Below are 22336 nucleotides of genomic sequence, written 5' to 3'. Positions count from 1 at the left end.
TGAAAGCACTGTTTGGTAAAGCAATTAGATCGCATTAGATGCTAGCCTCCATGCTGCATAAATAGTAATGTCGAAATTGAACTAGCTTTGATTCTCTGGATGCATTTTCATGGTTTTATATTTTATTTTATATAAGTTTTGGAAAGAGTAGATGAAAGTTTAATGAGAATGAATTGATAGTTGAATGACCTGCTATAAGAAAGGAGCATATTTAATAGAAGATTAGAAAATCTTTTGAGGAGAAAATACTTGTGTAACCTGTATTATGTTGAATTGGCTGCTATCAATAATTATTTCTGGGTAAAGTTCAAAGTTACAAAGAGAAAGAAAGGCAAAGTGATTACAAACAAACAAACAAACAAACAGAAAAACCCTCTTTTCTAGAGTATAAGAATATTAGAAAAAGTTAATTAAATATAATATGAATTAGAACCAAAATTAATGCAATTGTACTATATTATAGATTAATCACCAGGAAAACAATTGTAAGTCAATAGTTTTGGGAAACAGTCATATCGTTGAATGAAGAAAAGAAAAAAATAGCAATCTATACATTTGCATATTCAGAACTTCTAAATATAGATGAGAGACAGCTAACATTCATTGCTTACTTTCTAAATTTAATTTAAATATGTTCATTATTTGTGAAAGAAAAATGTGGTAGCAACAGAAATCATATGTTGCTCAACTATTCAAAATGTTTTAATAGCACCAGTGGGCACAGGGCTGTGGCTCTGTGAATTACCAGCCATACAACTTGGAAGTACTTGACCTATCGTGCTTGAGTTTCCTCCCCTGTAAAATGGTGAATGATAGTACTTCTCCTACAGGGTTTCTGTGATCTTAGTAAATGAGTTACATTTGGGCAGCACTTAAAACAGGGTAAGTGTTCAGTAAAAACTCCTTTATCCAACAGTCCAGGCAGTTCACTTCCTGGTATCACTCTTCCTTCTTTACATACTCTTTCAGGATACTTCTGAGTCCTCAGACAAGACTACGTGTATCTCCGATGTCTTCCTGTACTTCCTTGCTTTAGTGCTCAGCTCATGCTTGTCTGTTCCTTCATATTAGAGGGCTGTACTTTTCCTTCTTTCACTGGCCAGTTTCTAAGCTTTCTTTCTCCACTAAGCTTTCTCAGACCCCATGGTCAGAATTCATTCATTGATCCTGTGTGTTGCTTCAGTGTGGTTCATGTCTTTACTGATTTACTGATTCACCAGTGTTCCTTAAGTGTCTACTGTGGTTCAGCCCAGGATGGTATATAGTGCTAAACTGGATGTACAAATGTCATAGAATTGTGTTGTTGTGCTTGTTTTTTTTTTTTTTTAAGATTTTATTTCTTTATTTGACAGAGAGAGAGAGAGAGAGAGAGCATGAGTGCACAAGCAGGGGGAATGGCAGAGGGAGAGGAAGAAGCAGGCTCCCTGTGGGGAGCTCCATGGGGAGCTCCATTCCAGGACCTGGGGATCATGACCTGAGCCAAAGGCAGATACTCAACTGATTGAGCCACCCATGTGCCCCTGTTGTGCTTGTTTGAAGAATAATTTGCTATAAATATGTTTTCCTCTTTAGGCTGCAAATACCCTTGTATTTGCAAAACCTAGACTTTTAGACTTCAAATACCTTAGTATTATGATCTTGTCCTCTTTTCAATTCACCTTGGTGCTTACCTAGTACAGTGTTTTGTACATGACACGTATGCAGTACAGATTCATCAAGTGAATTGATGAAAAATTCCTGTGGAGCTAGTTAATGAGTCTTTTACAATATACATATGAGTTAGATTCATTTAAAAAAATTAGGCCATAAAAATTAGTTTCCTATGTCCTATCCACCTACATTATTACAACCTCCCTTTTAAATTTCTTCTCTCAGCTACAGGTCTAATAACAGAGGCTTTGGATACAGTCATTTTATTAAAGATAATATCCTAAGTGAAAAGACAAAAATTCCTTTGTGACTGAAAACCAAAAGAACAGAAAGGAGATAGGTTATGCATAAAGTATATTTTAGTAAAGTTAGCATCCTGAGATACTTTCAATTTATCCAAGAATAAATAAATAAATAATAAATGGAATCAATTAAAACCATGGGTATCAACAGGAAAGAATATTAATATTGCCTGGCTCTTTAGGATAACAAGTCCTCACTTCCCTTGTCCATCAATTATTATAATTGAGAGTAAAACCATAACCATGTTAAATTCAGCCTTCTTCCTACTCCTCGTTTGCACCTTGTAGCTGAAAATGGATGGGAAAAAAATAACCATTTGGATCCACTTTAAATGTATGATCCTTACTAGTATCACACTAAGTTTCCTTGATTCATTGAGTTTACTCTTTTCAGAAGAACTACATACAACTTTTCTCAGATTTCTCGCATTCTTGCCAATTCTCACTTTCAGCTGATGACCTTGTTCCACATTTTATTGAGAACAAAAGGAGTAAGAAGAGAACTTTATCAGTGTTCAGCACTGCATCTGCTCACTGACTGCATCTGTGTTCAGATACTCTGCATTGCCTCTTGTGACTACTTGATGAGTGATCTGCTCCTATTCAAGGTCAATTCCTTTACTTATGTACTGGATCTCACTTTTTTTTTTTTAACCCCTTGAGGACATTCTTCCAGAAACTCTTCTGTCATTTGCCAACATCATTATTTCCCCACTTTATGCTGGATTATTCCTAGTAGCCTACAAGTATGCTCTTACTTTTCTCTTCTATTTAAAGGATTCTCTTGATACCACTTTCCCTCTAGCTATTGACCCCTTTTTTCCACTCACATAGCAAACCTCTTTGAAAGATCTGGCTTCGCCACTTATCTTAAAAGAAAAGCGAGGTCCTATATGGGTGAGAATTCCCCTAATACCACACTCAAATCTATCAACATTTCCCACCTTCATTCTCTTCTTTTTCTTCTTCTTCTTCTTCTTCTTCTTCTTCTTCTTCTTCTTCTTCTTCTTCTTCTTCTTTTGCATTCTTTTTTATTTTGAGGTTTGCAATGTGCTCGTAGAGCTTGGTATATTCAACATGATAATGTGTCACTTCACCAGAAGGTGTCGCCATCTAACATGTAATACATACTGAAAACTTGGAAAATAAACTGCTGCTATCACCTCTTTGAGTTTAGAATTGTACGTGCTGAGTACTGACATGTTGATGGAGATCATGATGGTGAGGGTGATTTTTCAGCAAAACAGATAATTTGAAGAAGGGCTCAGAGAGCCATGGTGGAATGGACTCCCAAAAGGCTAAGAGGCTCTCATGAAAGGTGTGGCAGAAAATATTTAAGTGGGCAGGAAGCAATACAATATGTTCATGGGCAGGCTAAGAAAAGTGTTCGACACGGAAGGTTAAATTGGAGAGGGTCTTTTTTTTTTTCTTTTCTTTACTTACTCTATCCTTGAGCTAACCCAAATCCTGCAATACAGTATAGCTATGACAAGTTTGGAAATTTCCACATATAAAGAAAAGGAAATTAATGAAAGAAACACTGGATTCAAATACTAAATTAAAACATGACTTCATTCTAAGGAAAAGTCAAATCTGTCCAATGGTAGAGTGGCATAATGGGCTGAAATAATGGGCTTTTGACTCTTCTTTTATTGTTTTAAAATTAGATTGCTTATACTTATCTACTAGCTAATGTGAAGGCTAGCCCTTCCATCAAAAGCATCTCTTCCACTGTAGATTCTAGACTGGTGACCATGTGGTCTTGATGTTGACTGGTATCCTGGAAGCTATCATTTCCCTGTCATATCAATTTTTTTCCTTCCTATACTAAAGTTGGCCAGCAGGTATAGGCTGCTCTTGAAGTTTCCATTCCAAGGCTCAGCTTTGCCCATGAATCAGTCTCTTTCTTGTTTATATATTCACGTGGATCCTTACCAACCTGTTTGGACCACTCTTCACCAAATTCACTTCTAGAGAGATATTTTCCAGCTATCTAACCCTGCAGGCTTAAAATATAGGATTAATGTATATATATTGTGATGATAAAACAGACAACAGGAAAAGGAGAATGGGGCTTTTCTGGCAGCATTGTTATCAAAGCCACAGTCACTGGTATAAGCACTTAGCAAACCCATTATGTTTCCTAAGGGAAATGGCTGCAATGCCTTAATGAATGAATTAACAGAAGCAGAGACAAAAGTTACTGGAATTCCTATAGAATAAAAATCTCCATTTGGAGAACAGAATTCCACAGAGAGAGAGTAGATAACATTTCAGGACCAAATCAATGACTGGAAAATTTCAAAAATAATAATTTAATCTTGCACAAGCTTCCTGACCTTACCAAAACTGAGCAAGGGTTTGTGGACTTTACACAAATGCTCAGCTTCTTTGTGATCCATTATATCCCTGTCCACCTCCCATCTTAGTAGAAACACTCAATTACACACCTGAGAAATTTTTCCAAAGAGCAAGGGCAACTAAATGTACATTGTGCTTAACATATACCTCAAAACTTATGTGGATATACTGAATACCTTGTTTAATGTTTTTCCAGAAAATTGCATGGATTTTAAGATTATTTTCTACACAATCAAGTGAGAAACATAAGCTTCTAGACCTTGTTTTCCTACCTTTCTTCCTGCATGTGTTCCCATTAAATTTCTACAATGCTAGCCCTAGTGAAAATGTGTTGAAATAAATGATAAAGAAGACAATCATAGAAATTAAGGAAGCATCTACTGATTTTCTTTAATGAAATATGAAGTGAATAAACTCCTTCAGTAGTCAGCATATAGGCTGACTGTCAATGACATGTGGGTTTTCTCTCTGAAGCTTTTGAAACTTGGATGCCATTCAGTCTTGTTTACTTCCCAAACTGGGTTGTTCAGCAACATCTCACTCTATGAGAACGAGAATCAGTGGTCCCTTGTCTCAAAGAATTAGAGCAGTTGCATTGTCTTTTTTTTTTTTTTCCTCATCGCAAAATAAGGTTTAGGCATTATACTTGATATGTCAGAACAAAAAGGGTTAGGACCTTGGAAAGTCATTACAAGGAATAAGAGTTGCTAATTCCTGCTTTTTATTCTCTCTTTGCATAATTAAGTATTGAGCCCCCCTTTTACCTGGCTGCATAGAAAAAAATCTAAACCTATAGGTGAGATACTGAGAAATTTTGTTGAGGTGGAAAATTGCATTTCTTGTTGAGGACTCATGCGGTTTGGTGAGTGGGTGGGAACAGAACTGAAGTTGAAGACAGAAGTAAGCAAGAGAAAGGGGGTTGTCTCTTTTGTGTCCAGAGGAGGTGACCTCTGAGCAGGTGGAGTCATGAGGTTTTCAGGTCTGGTAAGTGTCAAGAATGCAGAGGCAGAGATCCTTGTCCTCAACTGCATTTGAAACAGAAATACTAGAGAGAGTGTTAACTCTCCCCTCTCCCACTTTGTGGGGAGAGAGAGGAAGGCATATTGAGAAGGGGAGGAGTGTCAAAGATGACAGTCTTCTCTGTCCTGGGAGAGGAGAGAAACACAACAGAAGTACTAGTCTTAGGGTGGTGTGAGGGTCTCACATGGCTGCCTTCATCTAAGATTTGGCATTGCTTCACAATGGACGCTGGCTGAGGTCCATGCACAGCTACAGCCAGTTTCCAGGGCACTGTTCATACTGTAATTCCAGAACCACAGGAAGACCCTCAACTCTCAAGTGTTCTCAAGGTAAATGTTGTGGGGTCACAGATTATGGTAAACTACAGGATCAACACATTACTTCTTCATGGAGTGCTACATTTACTTCAGAATTTTAGCAGGAAAGTTTAAAATGTTTAGGATTACATAAGCAAAATTAGCAGAATCCTTTCTCTCCTAAATAGGTTCAAGTTGCTGGCCAGCCTAGCGGAAGCTTATTTTTAGGAACTAAAAAGAAACCCAATTTTTCTCTAGCACCTGGATTTTTAGTACCTCTCAAATCACTCTGGGTAGGCAGCTACCTGCTCCATGTACAAGTGGGACCAACTCCATTTAGTTGCTTTTAATAATTTCATCTTTACATTAACTTAAATACTATTAACTTTTTCCTTTCTTCTGCTTCCCAGTTTTTAACACATCATGGATACTTATTTGGCACCATCTCCATAAGTTTCAGAAGTCCTTCCAGAGTTTAAATAAACACACAGGCTATTGGTAAGAAAATCCAAATGGAATATTACCAGTCAATCTGATATGTTGGATGACCAGTTGCAATTGTACTTCACACATGTATGGGAGAGTGTAGTTTAGAGCATTTTTTTGAATGTAGCATGACACAGATGTTGAATGGCATGGAAAATAGATGGTTATACTTGAGTAGGACCAGGTAATTCATCAGCCAGAGACAATCCATGATGAGTCCATGATCTGCTTTGAAGTTGGTGAAGAAGACAAGTGGCAGTATTCATAGAGACCTACTACAGAGCCTATGGAAAAAAATTCCCCAAATTTCAGGAGGAAGAAAACTTCAGAAGCTGGGGATGCACTAAGAAAATATCATGGGACAAGAATGTGGATTTGCTTATGGGACACATTAAATGATAATGTGCCAAATATTCACTTTCCTTCTGGTTCCAAAGTGCTAAGTTGCTGGACTATGGGATATCTTTCTCCCTGTGATCCCAAGAATGCAATATACTTGGAACATAGGTATCTCATTAGATTCTGATGATGTCTAAAGAACTCATATCAGAATTAGCTCTAATTTAGCTCAGCATCTCTATTTTCTAAGTCTCACTGCTGCTTGTGATTCTGATATTGCAAACCATGAAAGTCAAATTTCCTTTTTTTAGAGCTTTCATGCAAACCTGATCTTAGAGTATGTGGGAATTCTGAGTAGAGAGAATTTCATGTATAGCACTGATGCAGATATTTCCACAAAAAATATTTTAACTACTCAAGAAGATCAGAATTGGAGCAGATTAAATAGAAATAGTTATAAATCTCTGCCTGTTAATTTTCTGATGCACAAGGACCCATCACCGTTCATGTAGAAAAGAAAGATGGACTTCGTTTTGAATACCTGTGGGACTGAAATTGCAGTAAGATAGTCTTGCCTTTCTGAGTCATTTGCTGAACTTGGGCAGATAATCTCTATATGTGTTAGATTTCTAACCTAAAAAAGGTATAACAGTAATTTCAACACCATAGTCTTGGATTAATCCTTGCATGTTATATAGTTTTGTTTTGTTTTGAAGACTAAATGACAAAATGTCATGGTTTTTTTTTTTTAAGATTTTATTTATTTATTCATGGGGGGGCGTGCAGAGACACAGACAGAGGGAGAAGCAGGCTCCACGCAGGGAGCCCGACGGGGGACTCGATCCTCGGTCTCCAGAATCAGGCCCTGGGCTGAAGGCGACGCTAAACCGCTGAGCCACCAGGACTGCCTTGTCATGGGTTTTGTAGAAGGCCTGGCACATTGTTAGCAGTTATTATGATCTGGTACCATTCTGTTCTGAGGTTTAAGGTTAGGAACAGGATAGGAATAGAATTACCTGACTTAGCAAATAAAATATAGAACACCCAGGCAAATTTGAATTTCAGATAAACAACTAATAATTTTTTTTAGTGTAAGTATGTTCCATGTAATATTTGGAACGCACTAAATGCAAACAGACAAAGTGCTCCTGTTAAAAGACAGAGGATTGTCAGACTGCATTTAAAATAAAAATCCCGGGGATCCCTGGGTGGCTCCGCGGTTGAGTGCCTGCCTTCAGCCAAGAGTGTGATCCTGGAGTCTCAGGATCGAGTCCCACATCAGGCTCCGTGCATGGGGCCTGCTTCTCCCTCTTCCTGTGTCTCTGCATCTCTCTCTCTCTCTCTGTGTGTCTCTCATAAATAAATAAATAAAATCTTAACAACAAAAAAAAACCATCATATGCTGTTTTCAGAGACACATCTAAATGGAAAGATACAAAGAAGTTGAAATGAAAAGGATGGAAAAAATTTATATCTGTAAACACTAACCAAAGGAAAGTTGGTGTAGCAATATTAATATCAAATGAAGTCAGAGCTATGCTGGTAAATGTTTAATAATGGCTCTTGGGGACGCCTGGGTGGCTCCATGGTTGAGCATCTGCCTTCAGCTCAGGGCGTGATCCTGGAGTTCCGGGATCGAGTCTCACATTGGGCTTCCTGAATGGAGCCTGCTTCTCCCTCTGCCTGTGTCTTCGCCTCTTTCTCTGTGTCTCTCATGAATAAATAAATAAAATCTTAAAAAACAAAAACAAAAACAAAAACAAAAACAAACGGAGCTTGGGGGTAGGTAAGAAGGCTTGATTTGTAGCATTTTCCAATTTCCACGTGTTCCTATTCCCCCATGGCTGATTTCAGGCCACTGATATGACATTACCAAGCACTAACTTGTGAAGAGATGTGTGCAAGTGGCTCCTGTAAGTTGTATAAGTCAGTTCCAGCACACCAGTGGACAAAGTTTCTTATTTGCCAGAAGGTATTACAAAAAAGAAGACTGTAATATCATAATGATATAAGTATAAAGTCATCAGAAAGAGGTAACAAGTTACAATTTTATGCACTTAATATTATAAACTCAAAATATATAAAGCAAAAGTTGACAGAATAATAATGAAAGTAAAATCAACAATAATAGCGGGTGGATTTTTAGGATCTTTCTTGGTAATTGATAGAAAAAGCAGATAAATTCAATAAGAATTTAGAAGATGGAAAACATGATTAAACTTGACCTTTATTATAAAATATAGTACGTATTATATATTATATATTTATAATATAAAATATACCTTCTTTTCAAGCACAGGGAGAACATACACAAATATTGACTATATATATTGAACTATAATTCATGTACATTATGTTCTCAGACAAATGGAGAAGTAAGCTAAGAATTAGTTTGAAAAAACAGCTGGAAGGGATCCCTGGGTGGCTTAGTGGTTTAACGCCTGCTTTCAGCCCAGGGCGTGATTCTGGAGTCCTGGGATCGAGTCCCGCATTGGGGTCCCTGCATGGAGCCTGCTTTTCTCTTTCTCTCTCTCTCTCTCTCTCTCTGTGTCTCTCATGAGTAAATAAATAAAATCTTTAATAATATAAAAAAAAAAAGCTGGAAAATCTCCATATATTTGGAAACTAAAAAAAAAAAAAATCCTTATAAAAAACCCCATACATTAATAGAGAGATAATACTGTATATTAAAAATATTTTTATCAAATGATAAAAGTACTACATAATAAAACTTGTGGGGTATGGCAACATTAGTATTTGCTGGGCAAATTTATCTCATGAGAATGTTTACTTCAGAAGAAAGAAAAAAGTTAAATGTTAGTGAGCTAAACATCCATCTCAGGAAGTTAGCAAACGAATACAAAGTTAACTCAAAGAAAATACGAAAAGAAAAGATTTAAAAAAGTAAAAGATTATAGCATGAAGAGAAGAAAAAAATAAAAGTCAAAATTTTTTCTTTGAAAATGCTAATAAAAAACACAAAAAACCAAGATTAATAAAGTAAGGAAAAGACATAATCTTATCAGGATTGAAAAAGGAGGACATCATTATATTTTCTATAGATGTGAAAAACATAACAAGAGGATATTATGAATAATGTTTTGCCAAAAATTTAAAATTCTATATGAAGTGGATAAATTTCTGCAAATATACAATGTACCAAAACTAATATAAAAAGAGATAGGAAACCTTTAAAGAAGGTTTAAAGAAGTTGAGTCAGTTATCAAATATTTTAAAGAAGTTGAGTCAGTTATCAAATATTAAAGAAGTTGAGTCAGTTATCAAATATTTAAAGAAGTTGAGTCAGTTATCAAATATTTTTCCATAAATATCATTCTCTAGTTTTACCTGTGAATTCTATCAGACATAGGGAAAAAAAACAAACAAACTTCATTTTCATACGAAGTCTTACAAAGCTTGCAAAGAAAAGTATGAGATAAAAATAATGGTCCAATCTTACTTATTAATAAATAGTATGAAATAAAATATTAGCAAATGGAATCCAGTAGTGTGTGAAAAAAGGTCATGGTCAAGTTGGATTTATCATCTCAGAAATGTAGCATTGATTTAGTATTTGAAAATTGATTAAGGTAATTTATTACATTAATGAATTAAGAGAGAACAAAACAGCTGGTAATCTGAATAGATATAGAAGAAGTACAGAATAAATATCTATATTTATTAATGGTTGAAACTCTTAGGAATAGAAAGCAACTATATATAGGGCAATTACATAAAGAAAACAAATGCAAAAGGTAAAACAAACATCATACCTAATGGTAAAGCATGAAAGTCCTCCTTCCAAGATCAATAACAAGGTAAGTATATGTGCAATCACTATTTGTCTTTAATTTACTAGGTGGCCCATTGGGGATAGTAAGAAAATATAAAACAATAAAAGATACAAAGACCCAAAAAGAAAAACTCAAATTTTCTTTATTCATGGATGAAACATTTTTAACTATTTAAGTTAAAAAATTTTTAACTCCAAAGAATTGCTAGTGAATTTTCAGAATTAAAATAGTTCAGCAAAGCTAAGGGATATAAAACCATGCCATTTACATGATAACAATTAATATAAAGTAGCTAGGGATAAGTCCAAGATATGTAAGCCCTTAATAAAGAAATCACGCAACTTTATTGTAAGGTAGTAATAAAAGGAGAGATATTTCATGCTCTTGGATAGGAAGATTTAACATTATAAAGGTATCAATTCTCTTCATAGTGATCTATAGATTCAACACAATTTCAATCTCCTTAATAAAGTGTTTTGTAGAACTTGGTGAGCTAGTTTTAGAATCTGTTATGGAAGAGTGGAGGGTCAAGAATAGTTTAGATATTCCTGTAGAAAGAGAACAAAGCCAGGGAAATATGGTTAAATCAAGATTATTTTAAGTTTGTAATAATTAAAGCAATGTGTTATTGGCTCAGGGATAATAAAATGGACAAAAACTATGTTCATGACAGGAGGGATATCACAGAGCAGAGAGAAAAGCAGAAACTATCCAGAGAATGGGGCTAAAACAATTAATTATCCATGTAAAAAAAAGACATTGTCTTCCTACTTCATATCTCTCACACACACATACATATGCACAATCAATTTTAGTGGCTTAAGTATGAAAAGCAAAACTTTACAACTTGTATAAGACAATATAGGAGAATATTTTCATGACTTTAAGCTAGGGAAGGTTTTTTTTTAATTTTTATTTATTTATGATAGTCACACAGAGAGAGAGAGAGAGGCAGAGACATAGGCAGAGGGAAAAGCAGGCTCCATGCACTGGCAGCCCGATGTGGGATTCGATCCCAGGTCTCCAGGATCGCGCCCTGGTCCAAAGGCAGGCGCCAAAACGCTGCGCCACCCAGGGATCCCAGGGAAGGTTTTTAAGGAGACAGAAAATCTTCACAAACCATGAAGTTAAAGGATCACAAATTCATCTACATTAAAATGAAGAATATCTTCTCATGAGAGGTCACCATTAAGAAAGAAGACAAGCTACAAACTGGAAAAAGATACCTGAAAGCCACATAACTACAGAAGGACTGATATTCACAACTTTTAAAGGACTGCTCTAAATCAGTAAGAAAAGATGTACATCCCAATGAAAAAATGGGCAAAATTCTTTAAGAATTTTCAAGAAAAGGAAAAATATATGAAGAAATACTTAAAACTCATTATTAATGAAGGAAATGCAAAATAAAACCACAATGAGGTACTATTTCACTACCACATCCTTGGTCCCCAAAGACTGGGAAAAAGAAAAAAAAGTCAAGCAATATTGATATGAAGTGTGTTTGAGGATTTGGTACAAAAGAAATTCTCACTCAAAATGGCACAAACATTTAGGAAAATAATTTGGTGTCATCTGGTAAAATTGAAAACACACATACCTCCTGACACAGCAATCTCTTTCCTGCTTAGAAGAGAAAGAGAGACAGGGAATGAGAGTCCTAGGCTCTGGAGAGACTCCTGCCTTCTATGAGCATGAGGGGACACATATTAGAGTGGACCAGCAGAGTCCATGTACAGAACAATGACTACAAGGTGTGTATCTATACCAGGCAATAATGTGTCACAGATGCCTCTCCTGTACCATCTCAGCCCCTCTTAGCCTCACCACTCTCTCAAACCAGCTCTTCAGCTCTTCATAACCTTTGGCCCACTGCAGGAGACACAGTCTACAGCTCTTGGTCTCATAGCTGTTTCATGGTGTCTTTTTCCTCCTGCCCCAGGGTTTTCTGCTGCTGCTGAGGTGTGTGAAGCATCAGGACCCACCCACTGTCCATAGATGTGCATATATCTAGAGTGCAGGAAAGTGCAGAGAATTTAATGTCCTTTGAGGCAAACTTTTGAGATCTCTTACCAACTCTTTTTCATTTACTACCAGAGTCCCACCCTGAAAATGCACTCTCTGATGAAAAGTAACAGGTAACTTTTTGTCTCAGGGTCTGCTAAATGCAACAATGTGGATGAATCTTAAAACCAGACTATTGAGCCAAAGAACTAAGTCTTAGGAGAACACATACAGCATGATATTATTTACATAAAAATCACAAACAAAACCAAGACATGTATTATTTAGAGAATACACCTATAACTGGAAACACTAATGACAGGTAATGACGTGATTAACACAAAATTCATGACAGTGGCTACCTTTGGCACAGGGGCAGAGACCCTGAAAGAACAGACAGGGAACTCCTAAGATACCATCAATGGTTATTATTTAATCTGGGAGATGAGAATTTTATTATTTTTCTGTAAGCATCACAGATATGTTTTGTACACTCTTGATGTGTATTTCCCAAGTAAGGAGATCTCCAGAGAGCAATGTATCTAGCCCATGGCAGCAGGACTCAAGCAATTTCTACAAGTGCAGCTAGAAAGGAAGGAGGCCAGATCACAAGGACTCTCAAGTGAAATTAGTGGTCTTGATTCTGAAGGCACAGAGGGAGCTTTGGAAATTTTGTTCTTTAATATTTATCCCCAAGCAGAGAATGTGGTAAACAATGAATAACAAAGCTAGTTAAAGCTTGAGAAATAGGGAGACAGTTCTGAGATAATTATTGACAGGGTTTGTCACTGACTGACTAGGCTTATGGGTTGAGGAAATGGAGAAGTCAGAGGTCGGCACCTGAGAGAGGAGAAAGTCATCCATTGTCCCAGGCAATGAGGATGAAAAGGCCAAAGCTAGACTAAAGAAGCACTGTGAGCTAAAACTGTTAATGCTGTGGTGAGCTGAGTGAAGCAGGCTTGCTTGCATGAGCTCCAGGCACCTAAAAGCCGACTGTGCACATTCACGTTAGATGTTTTCATGTTGGTGGACTGAAATCGACTGTGGTAGGAGTGTTTAGTTACAGTATGAATACTGACAAACACTATGAATAAACATTTTTACCTCTTGAAGAGATTGTTGCTAAACATTTATCAGCATACCATTTGATAGGATCTGGTGACAATTTAGATATGAAGAGGAGGTTGTCTTACATGATACCAAAATTCCCAACTCTTGAGAGGTAGAAAATGACAGCCTGAAATGGACAGAAGCAGAGTGGTTTATGCTACAAAAGGGGGTGGGTGCTTATGATATGACTGAGAAGAAGATGGACATGGTCCTTGCCCTCATGAAGCATTTAGTTGATTTTTAACAGTGTGCATTTGAATGTTCCATGCAGCTTTTTAAAAATACATATTCCTGTAACCCATCAATGCCCTCATTTTTTAGAATGGTTAAAAAAAAATGAAACAACCAAACACTCTACCAGGGGCACCTGGGTGGCTCCGTGGTTGAGCATCTGCATTTGACTCAGGTCACAATTTTGGGGTCCTGGGACTGAGTCCTGCATCAGTGTCCCCGCAAGGAGCTTGCTTCTCCCTCTGCCTATGTCTCTGCCTCTCTGTTTCTCATGAAAAAATAAACAAAATCCTAAAATAAACAAAACACTCTATTAACCCTATTACAAAATGAGACCACTCCTTGCAACTACAAATATATTTGAGATAAAATATTTACTAAAGAGTGGAAGAATAAGACAAACCCCCTGGCAGCCCATAATATAATGAACTATATATTACATCTTTCCAAAAGGGCAATAAATCATGCTTCTGAAACCTGGCTGCACAATAGAATTGCCTGGATAGCTCTAGCAATTATTCTAGCTTGGGTCACACCCAGACAAATTAAATCAGAATCTTCAAAGCTGGAGCCCCAACATTGGTGTTTTTACCAATGTTGAGAAATGTTTCATTAAATTTTCTAGACTGGGAAAATTAAATCCATGAAAAAGGAGACTGTCAGGGTAAGGTTGCAGAATTGGTTGTAAATGGAGTTAAAGTTATAGGTAGATAGAAATAACATTAGCAAAAATATGAAATATTTTTATTTTCCCTGAAACAATGGAAAATGAGAAAGGTTTGGATAAAGATTGAGAGAAAGTTTGAAGTAGAAAAAAGAGATGTCAAATGAAATCAGAGGACTTCAATCTTCTCAGTGTGTAAGAGGAAGTGGTAACAGAAATGGAAGTCATCGTAGTCCTCTTACTACCTAGCATTTATCAAGTCATTTTTAAGCTTCATAAGTGCTATTTTACTTATCTCCATCATATCATATGAAGACACTGATACTATTATTCCCATTTTATACATAAGAACCCATAAATTGGAGATAAATATATGATTGAGCAATTTGCCAAGGTCACATAACTAGTAAGTGACAGAGCTTTTCTGTACAACTGTGTTCTGTGTGGAATGCAGTCCTATGAAAGCCTTAAAGCCTTTCTCTCGGGGATCCCTGGTTGGCGCAGCGGTTTGGCGCCTGCCTTTGGCCCAGGGTGCGACCCTGGAGACCCGGGATCGAATCCCATGTCGGGCTCCCGGTGCATGGAACCTGCTTCTCCCTCTGCCTGTGTCTCTGCCTCTCTCTCTCTGTGTGTGACTATCATAAATAATAAAAAAAAAAACATTAAAGCCTTTCTCTCAACTGTGCCATTGTATGAATGAGGGAGAATCAGGCTGCTGGCTTGAGGAGAAAGAGAAGGTTTGGAAATTGGACTAGGGAATTAAGTCAGGGAATTAGAGATGAGTAAGACTATGGAATAGTTTGGAAGGCCCAATTAAGGTTATGGTGCATGAATTTGTTTCACATAAGCACTTTGTTTATTTTGGATTCTCTAATAACGCTTGGCAGCTTAGAAATGAGAGTGGAAAAAGTGAAAGCTAAATTTACCCAGAATGGGATTAACCAAACAAATGGGGCAGAAGTTCAAGGAGTAACGTTTATATTGTACTATCATGACAGGTGTTGAGAAGGGCTCAAGAGTGGCCTCCAGCACCTAGGATTAGTGTGTAGGACACTGAAGCCTTGATGGACTGTACAGGTGGAGGAACTGGGAGAGGCAGAGGGACTGGCATATTTTGATGAGACTAAAACTCAGATACCATAGAAGGAAGGAAGAGAAGTTATTACAAAGGGATATTTCAGAATTGTTGATCTTTAGAGTCTGAAAGTATTATAAACCTGGAGGTTAAATTTCAGAGCTTTGATGGGAAAGTGACTTTGGTTTCAGAAGAGACTTTCTGAATGTGTCAAATCACATCTATTAGGCCAAGTTCTGCCTTTAAATACATAATATAATCATAAATAAACCACTTACTACTAAACTTAGACTTTAATGGTGGGCATTTGAAAGTATACTATAAATAAATGACTCTATTTCATTAAGTAGTTAAAAATGTGACACTTTTTTCTTAAAATGAGTAATATAACCCCTAAAATTATGCCTTCATTTTTAGGGTAAAGCTGAATGATATGGCTTATAATCTCTCCTGCATTCAGTCATGCAGATAGTCATGCAACAGAAATGGCCCAGAACCAGCAATGATCCGGTGTTGTTAGCAGAGGAATGCTGGTTTCTGAATTAATAGTAAAAGGCATATTAATTTCACTCATCATATTATATTGGACTGTTTAATAGACTAAGCAGGTGTAAGATAGCACTGGATACAGCTCAAATCCCAGTTTTTGTTCTAATCTTCTCATCCCAAATGATTTTAGGGGTGTTCCTTGGTATTCTCTGCCCTGGGTTCCTGAACAGATATGTGCAGATTGTCTACCAGCCACTGAAATCTTAAGAAGGTTAATTAAAATTTGCTTGAGCTTTCATAAAAAATAAGATATTTAAGCTAAAGGATTGTTAATATGATTGCTATCTACAAAGTGTTTTGATCAGGTCTGAACTGACTACAATGGGTTGGTAATAGTGCCCCAGGGTTTTGTAGTTGGGCTTAATTAAATGTAACTTTTGTTTCTTCATAAAAAGCAGGAATCTTAAGACAGACAAATTGGCCTTACATATGTTATTTCTATATAAAGTGAAAATATTTCTGAAGTGGAAACTCTTCATTAGTTTCAAGGTCCTGAATTATCCTCACAAAATTTCTTTTGGTGTAGTTTCCTTTAATCTTTCTCCTGGGGGAGCAATTATGAAAATCTATGCTGGTTGCAGTGAGTGAGGGGACTAAACATGGCTTAATGAAGAGAACCAAGTTGGAATGAATTAAGATGACTTTATAAAGGCACACAGAAAGACACTGTTTCCTCAAGAATGACTGAATGCCAATGGGAGAATATCTGCTGAATGCAACCATGTACTTAGAAGCATTTATCACTGTTCTGTAGCTCCTTCATATTCTTCCCACATTCACTATGGCCAGAAGAGATGCGCGGAATGAGAGTACATTCTCAGTAAATAATTATAGCGATGCATGCTGTAGTCAACACATGACAGTGGCATTTCCATATATGAATTCTCATTACCATGGCTATGCCAGTCAACTATATCAACTTATTGTAGGATAAGTTTTGGCATGCAGGTTGCCTTGGTCCAGAGCACCTCCCTTCCTTATTAAAATGGTTCCATTTAACTTGGTGCTCTTGATTTGTGAGATTGAGATCCCAGTGATATTGTCTCTTACTCTCAGTGAGCTCAGACCCAACGGTTGCTAAAAACTGTCCCCTTTGGAAGGCTAAAATTCACATCGTGGTCAGGAACTTTCCTTCAATAGATTGCTCTGTGGTATTCCCAAGATTGGTATAACCGATTCCTTCCCACAACTGTGGGCGTCTTTCATACCCTGAAGGAAGAAGAGGCAGTATGGATGGAGATCTCAGTCACCTTGGAGTCTGATCCTTCACAATATAGTAATGATGTCAGAATTTTTACTATGGTCATTACCATATATATGCTGAATTATAATATAAACCTAGACAGCACTGTGGAAAAAAAACTTTGTTGCTTTAGAAGGATTATTTTAAAACAGCACAAAATCTGCTGTGAATATGATTGTGGTCACAAAGGTATTTAGGATCTGAATTTCCAGAGATTGCTAGCGTGCAAATACAGTCAATATTTAAGGTGGCTGCCCACTCATGATTGATAGAAGTGGCCAAGAAAGCAGTAGGTCATGTCAGCGCTGCCTAATTAGTTCACACATATAATGGTCCTTTAGTGTGATCATCGATAAAAGCATAGAGGGGCCACAAGGCAGAAATTGCTTTTTATTTTTAAAGTAAGTATTTAATCTAACAAATGGTTTCAGGTGTGCTGCCAGAGTTTGCTCAGTTGAACACAAAATGTCTTCAATTTACACAGTTTCGATTATAAGGCCATCTTCTCAAATATAATTGAACAAAAAGTCTGCCTTGAACCTTTTGAATTACAGTGTCCAGAGACGATAGCAGAGATGAACAAAGCACAGGAGCTGCAAAGTTAATGTGACTGTCATTGGGCAGCTATCTCAGGTCTAAAAATGAATCCATGTTTTCTGCTAATGGAGCCACAGTGAGGGAAAATATCTTCCTGGGTAATTTCATGAAATGAGAACATATCCCAGTAGTAAAGGCTTAGCAAGAAGTAGAGTGTCTTCAAATGCAAATTTTCTGACATTTCACAGCTACAAAAATAATTACCATACCTTGGTGACTTTGATTTAAAGGTTTCATTTAGTATATAACCAAATGTAATGCAAAAGGCACACACTCTGATAAACAAGATTTCCATTTTAGGACTTGCCAAGGGTAGATTTTTTTTTTCTCTTCTCTTCTCTTTCACATTGGAATGTCATTAGCAATTAGATGAAATTATTTATGTGAAATGAAAAAGTAAAAGCATAAAGCAGTGCTGTGCACATCAGAAGCAGCTGACCTCCCCATTATGAATATGAGAAGAGCCTTGGTGTCTTGATGAAGTGATTGTTCTTCGAAATTATAGAACTGTCCTGTTGTGTAAACAATTTTATTTAATAAATATTTTGAAACCAAAACTGTTTTACTTTCATGTATCAAAGGAAAAACTACATTCAGAATTGCAAAGCATGAAGGAAAACTTTTAAAATATTGGCATGTCTTTGAGTCTCTTAATATTCTATGTCTAGTACAGTTTTGGGTAGCCGGTACACACTGTGGAATTGAATTGGGAAAAGTCACCTTAAGGCATAGGAAAACTTTTGAGAAGCAATTTGGCAAATATAATCAAATACTATAAGACTGTTTATGTTGCTTTGACCCAATAATTTGACATTTGTGAACTTATGCTAAGAATCTTAAATACTAAGATAGGCTGTACATAAGGATGTTCATTGCAATGTTATTCATAATAACAATATAATTAGGAACAACTATTTCTCTTTTGTTGATTATTATGTAAAGCAAATTGTGACATATCAACTGAAATGAACATTATGTAGCCAAAAAATGATACTTGCCAAAACTAGATTGCAAAGTAGAAATTCATATAATGTAACACAAGTGCAAAAAGCCTGATATAAAATTGTGCAGAAGCGGAATCATGTAAAAATTAAATAAGCATACATTAAAAAAAAGACCGAGGAAACATATGAAGGTGCTAGCATAGGTTGTGTTTGGATGGAAATGCAATTGTTTTCACATCTTTTTTGATTTTTAAAATAATCTATAATTTTTAAAAAAGAAACTCCTGAATTTGAGCACTCAGTTGTTATGCTTATATAGCTAATTGTATTAAATTGAACTCTTATTCTCACTCCCCAAACCTTTTTCTATGTAAATACATTCACGATGGTTAATTAGTCACAAACGGGAAACCAGTCGGGCTGAAGTACATAAACTCTAATTAATGTAGATCTCAGTAATTGGAGATTAATGGAAATTTGCAGACCTGAGATTCTAACAGAATAAAAAGTTCCCAAGAGTAAAATATTAGGATGTTTTATTACACAGTTAATCGTACTTTGTTTCGTAGAAATTGGCATATAACAAATTATGGTTTTTGGTGAGCTTACTTAATTAAACTTTCTGTAAGTGATTATGCTATTTGTAATTGTAATGGTTGATATAGAATGTATGAAAATAGCAAAAATAGTTAAATAAGTTAACACAATTATTTAAACAACAACAAACCCAAAACTGATTTGCCTGGTCAAGTTTGTGAGATAGACAATAGGTTTGCTCCAGCAGATTAAATTAAAAATACACTGGAATCCCATGATTTGTTCCTAATTAAAATGTTTTTTATATATTTAAACATTATATATAACTGACAATTGAAAGTAAAGGTAAGTAAACTTTTGCTTCACTCACTATCACTTGCCTGTTGAAAAACTTAAAAGGAGTTTTTATATAATCTCTTCTAGAAGTTTTTTTTCCTCCCTCTAAATGCAACCACTAAAAAGTTACATATAAAATAACTGATTCCATCAGTTACAGGTGTAACAACTCTTTGTTTTACTTTTTCTGGACATTTTCAAACCAATACTTCAATTAAAATGTTAGTTATCTGAAGTTATGTCATCCTTACAGAAGAACCAAACATTATTGATTTCAAATGCTTTAAAAAGCCTGAATATGTTATAATGACTGGGTTTATTCTTAAAAAAAAAAAAAAAAAGGAAGTGAAGCTTTCTTCAAAAAATGCATTATTAAAAAATAAAAAATACATTATTTTTCTTAAATATGCATATTTAGTTGCTTGCTTTAATTTTAAATATATTTGAAAATTTGCCACATGAACATTTACTTCCTCATTCTTTTGTGCACACAACTTCTGAGTTTGTCACCATCATGAACTCTGAAGACAAAACCCACTCGCTATTTTTTTTTAAGATTTTATTTATTTATTCATGAATACACAGGCAGAGACACGGACAGAGGGGAAGCAGGCTCCATGCAGGGAGCCGGACGTGGGACTTGATCCCGGGACTCCAGGATTGCGCCCTGGGTCAAAGGCAGGCACCAAACCGCTGAGCCACCCAGGGATCCCCCCACTTGCTATTTTTTTAAGGAAAAGTAACTCATGATTTAAGTATGAGAAGGTGGGGAACGCCTGGGTGACTCAGTGGTTGAGCGTCTGCCTTTGGCTCAGGGGTGATCCCTGAGTCTGGGGATCCAGTACCCACATTGGGCTTCCTGCAAGGATCCTGCTTCTCCCTCTGCCTATGTCTCTGCCTCTCTCTCTCTCTCTCATGATTAAATAAAATCTTTTTAAAAAATTAGCTTTTTGTCTGATCATAAATAGCTTAAAATGTTGGTTTCAAAAATATTAGCTTCAATTTTTAGATTTCATTTGTCATTTTAAAGAGATAAATGGAATGGTTTCATGAATCCACTATTGTTACTGATATTAATAATATGAATTTCTATTCAATGATTCATAAAAGCAAAAAGGATGCATTCATCTCTATTTTGTTAACAGAAATTGCATTTAAAATTATGTAGCAAATAAGTATCCAATTGAGTGAAAACTATTTCTGACAATCATCCGATCAATTAATCAATATAATTCAGGGCCTACCATATACTAGCCCTCTGAGACACAGTGGCAACTTTGTTGATTTTGAATGTTCACTTCTGCAAATAGATTTTAGATAAGCAAATTTTAAAAATAATCAAATATTTAAATAACTTACCTTTGGTTCCTTGAACTTGGAGAAAAATCCAAAAAATAAAAATAGCCCTTCTAGTTTCCAAATACATTCTGGCTTTTGTGCATTGGTAATTCTGGTAACAATCACAGAGCAGTCCCAAATCTCATTTAAAAAATGACAGAAATATGAAAAATAATTAAATATTGATGCCAGCTGAGTGAGAATAACCTTCTTGGTTTACCTTATAAGGGTACTAATTTATGAAGAACACGAAGCAATGTCTGTTTCTGGAATAATCGGCTTATCTTCCCCTCAGGTGTAATCTCTGCTTAAGGGCCAGCTGGAGGAACCTTTATCTCATTAACCTTCTGGAAGAGCATCTGTCAGCCTAGCTCCAGGACCTTGAATGCCATTATAAACAAGTGTCCACAGGCAGAAGAAATGCTTTTTTCTTATTCACCTGTTACAGTGACATAGAGAGCCAGGGGAAGTCTTGCTAAATGCAGAAGAAGGCTGACAGTTAGGGTCAGATGTTTTCCAAAATGACATGCTCAAGGAACATCCATTGAAAGAGCTTAATTGCTATCCCTGGAAGTACGTGGGTTTTCACTATGTGCTTGTCTCCAGAGATGGCAAGGCAAAGCTGTCTCCGCTCTCATAGAAATGAACTGCTTTGTAAATAGCTTTCCGGTATTACATACAGATGACTTTTTTGGTTTGTTGTAAGTCTGATTTTAATCTTTTAAAATCTGTTTTTCATATGCAGAGTTTAAAAAGTTAAATGACTTGTGAAAAGTAATGGTGCTATTCTTCCTTTCAGAGGAAGCCACTTTTAAGTTTTTAAGCTAATTCTAGTATTCTTATTTGTACCTCTAGAATAGTCTGCTTCTATTACTACTTTTTCATTTTTCACTTTTAGGCATTATCAAATAATAGATATTGAGCATATCTTCCCCTCTACATATACACTCCCCACTTTCTACAAACACATATTCATCTTTCTACCCACCTCAGTATTACTGTATTTTCAGTTTATTGAATATTGAATTTTTTATTTTTATGTAGCTGAGCCATGGAGTATACTATAATTATTCACATGTATTGAACACTTAAGTTGTGATAGACACTGCTCTTAGACATTTCCATAGACGATCCATATATTCCTTAATACAATGTTATGAGGTAGATACATTATTATGATCTGTTTTATATTTAAGAAAGCTAAGGTATATATTCCAGAGCCAGTATTTGAACTAAGTCTGGTTTCAGAGCCTATTCTTTAACTCCTACCTCCACGATGCTTTTTGCAACTGTCTCATATTTTTCCCCTTAGATTTCACATACAAAACAATAAGTTATCCCCAAATGTTATCCTAGATGTGTAAATTTCCTCTTCTTATGGTTAAACACTTCAAATAGCCTGTCTTTTCCAGGATTTGCTCCTGCTAACCCCCTCCAGTCTATATTGTTTCTTTTCTTGC

At 36.1% G+C, this 22336-nt stretch overlaps 1 protein-coding gene across 1 annotated transcript in view; it reads right to left on the bottom strand.

The window, feature by feature from the left end:
* Positions 1 to 20964, bottom strand: part of IMPG1 (interphotoreceptor matrix proteoglycan 1) — a 134574-nt gene extending 113610 nt beyond the window's left edge. Inside the window, exon 1 of the mRNA XM_041747463.1 lies at positions 20898 to 20964. Within this exon, the coding sequence (XP_041603397.1) occupies positions 20898 to 20964 (67 nt within the window). The remainder of the gene's footprint in view (positions 1 to 20897) is intronic.
* Between the last annotated feature and the right edge of the window lie 1372 nt (positions 20965 to 22336).

The sequence above is a fragment of the Vulpes lagopus genome, chromosome 1, assembly GCF_018345385.1.
Source record: "Vulpes lagopus strain Blue_001 chromosome 1, ASM1834538v1, whole genome shotgun sequence".
In the NCBI taxonomy this organism is placed as follows: domain Eukaryota; kingdom Metazoa; phylum Chordata; class Mammalia; order Carnivora; family Canidae; genus Vulpes; species Vulpes lagopus.
The sequence above is the reverse complement of the archived record's forward strand: the minus strand, read 5'-3'. Positions and strand labels throughout refer to the sequence as shown.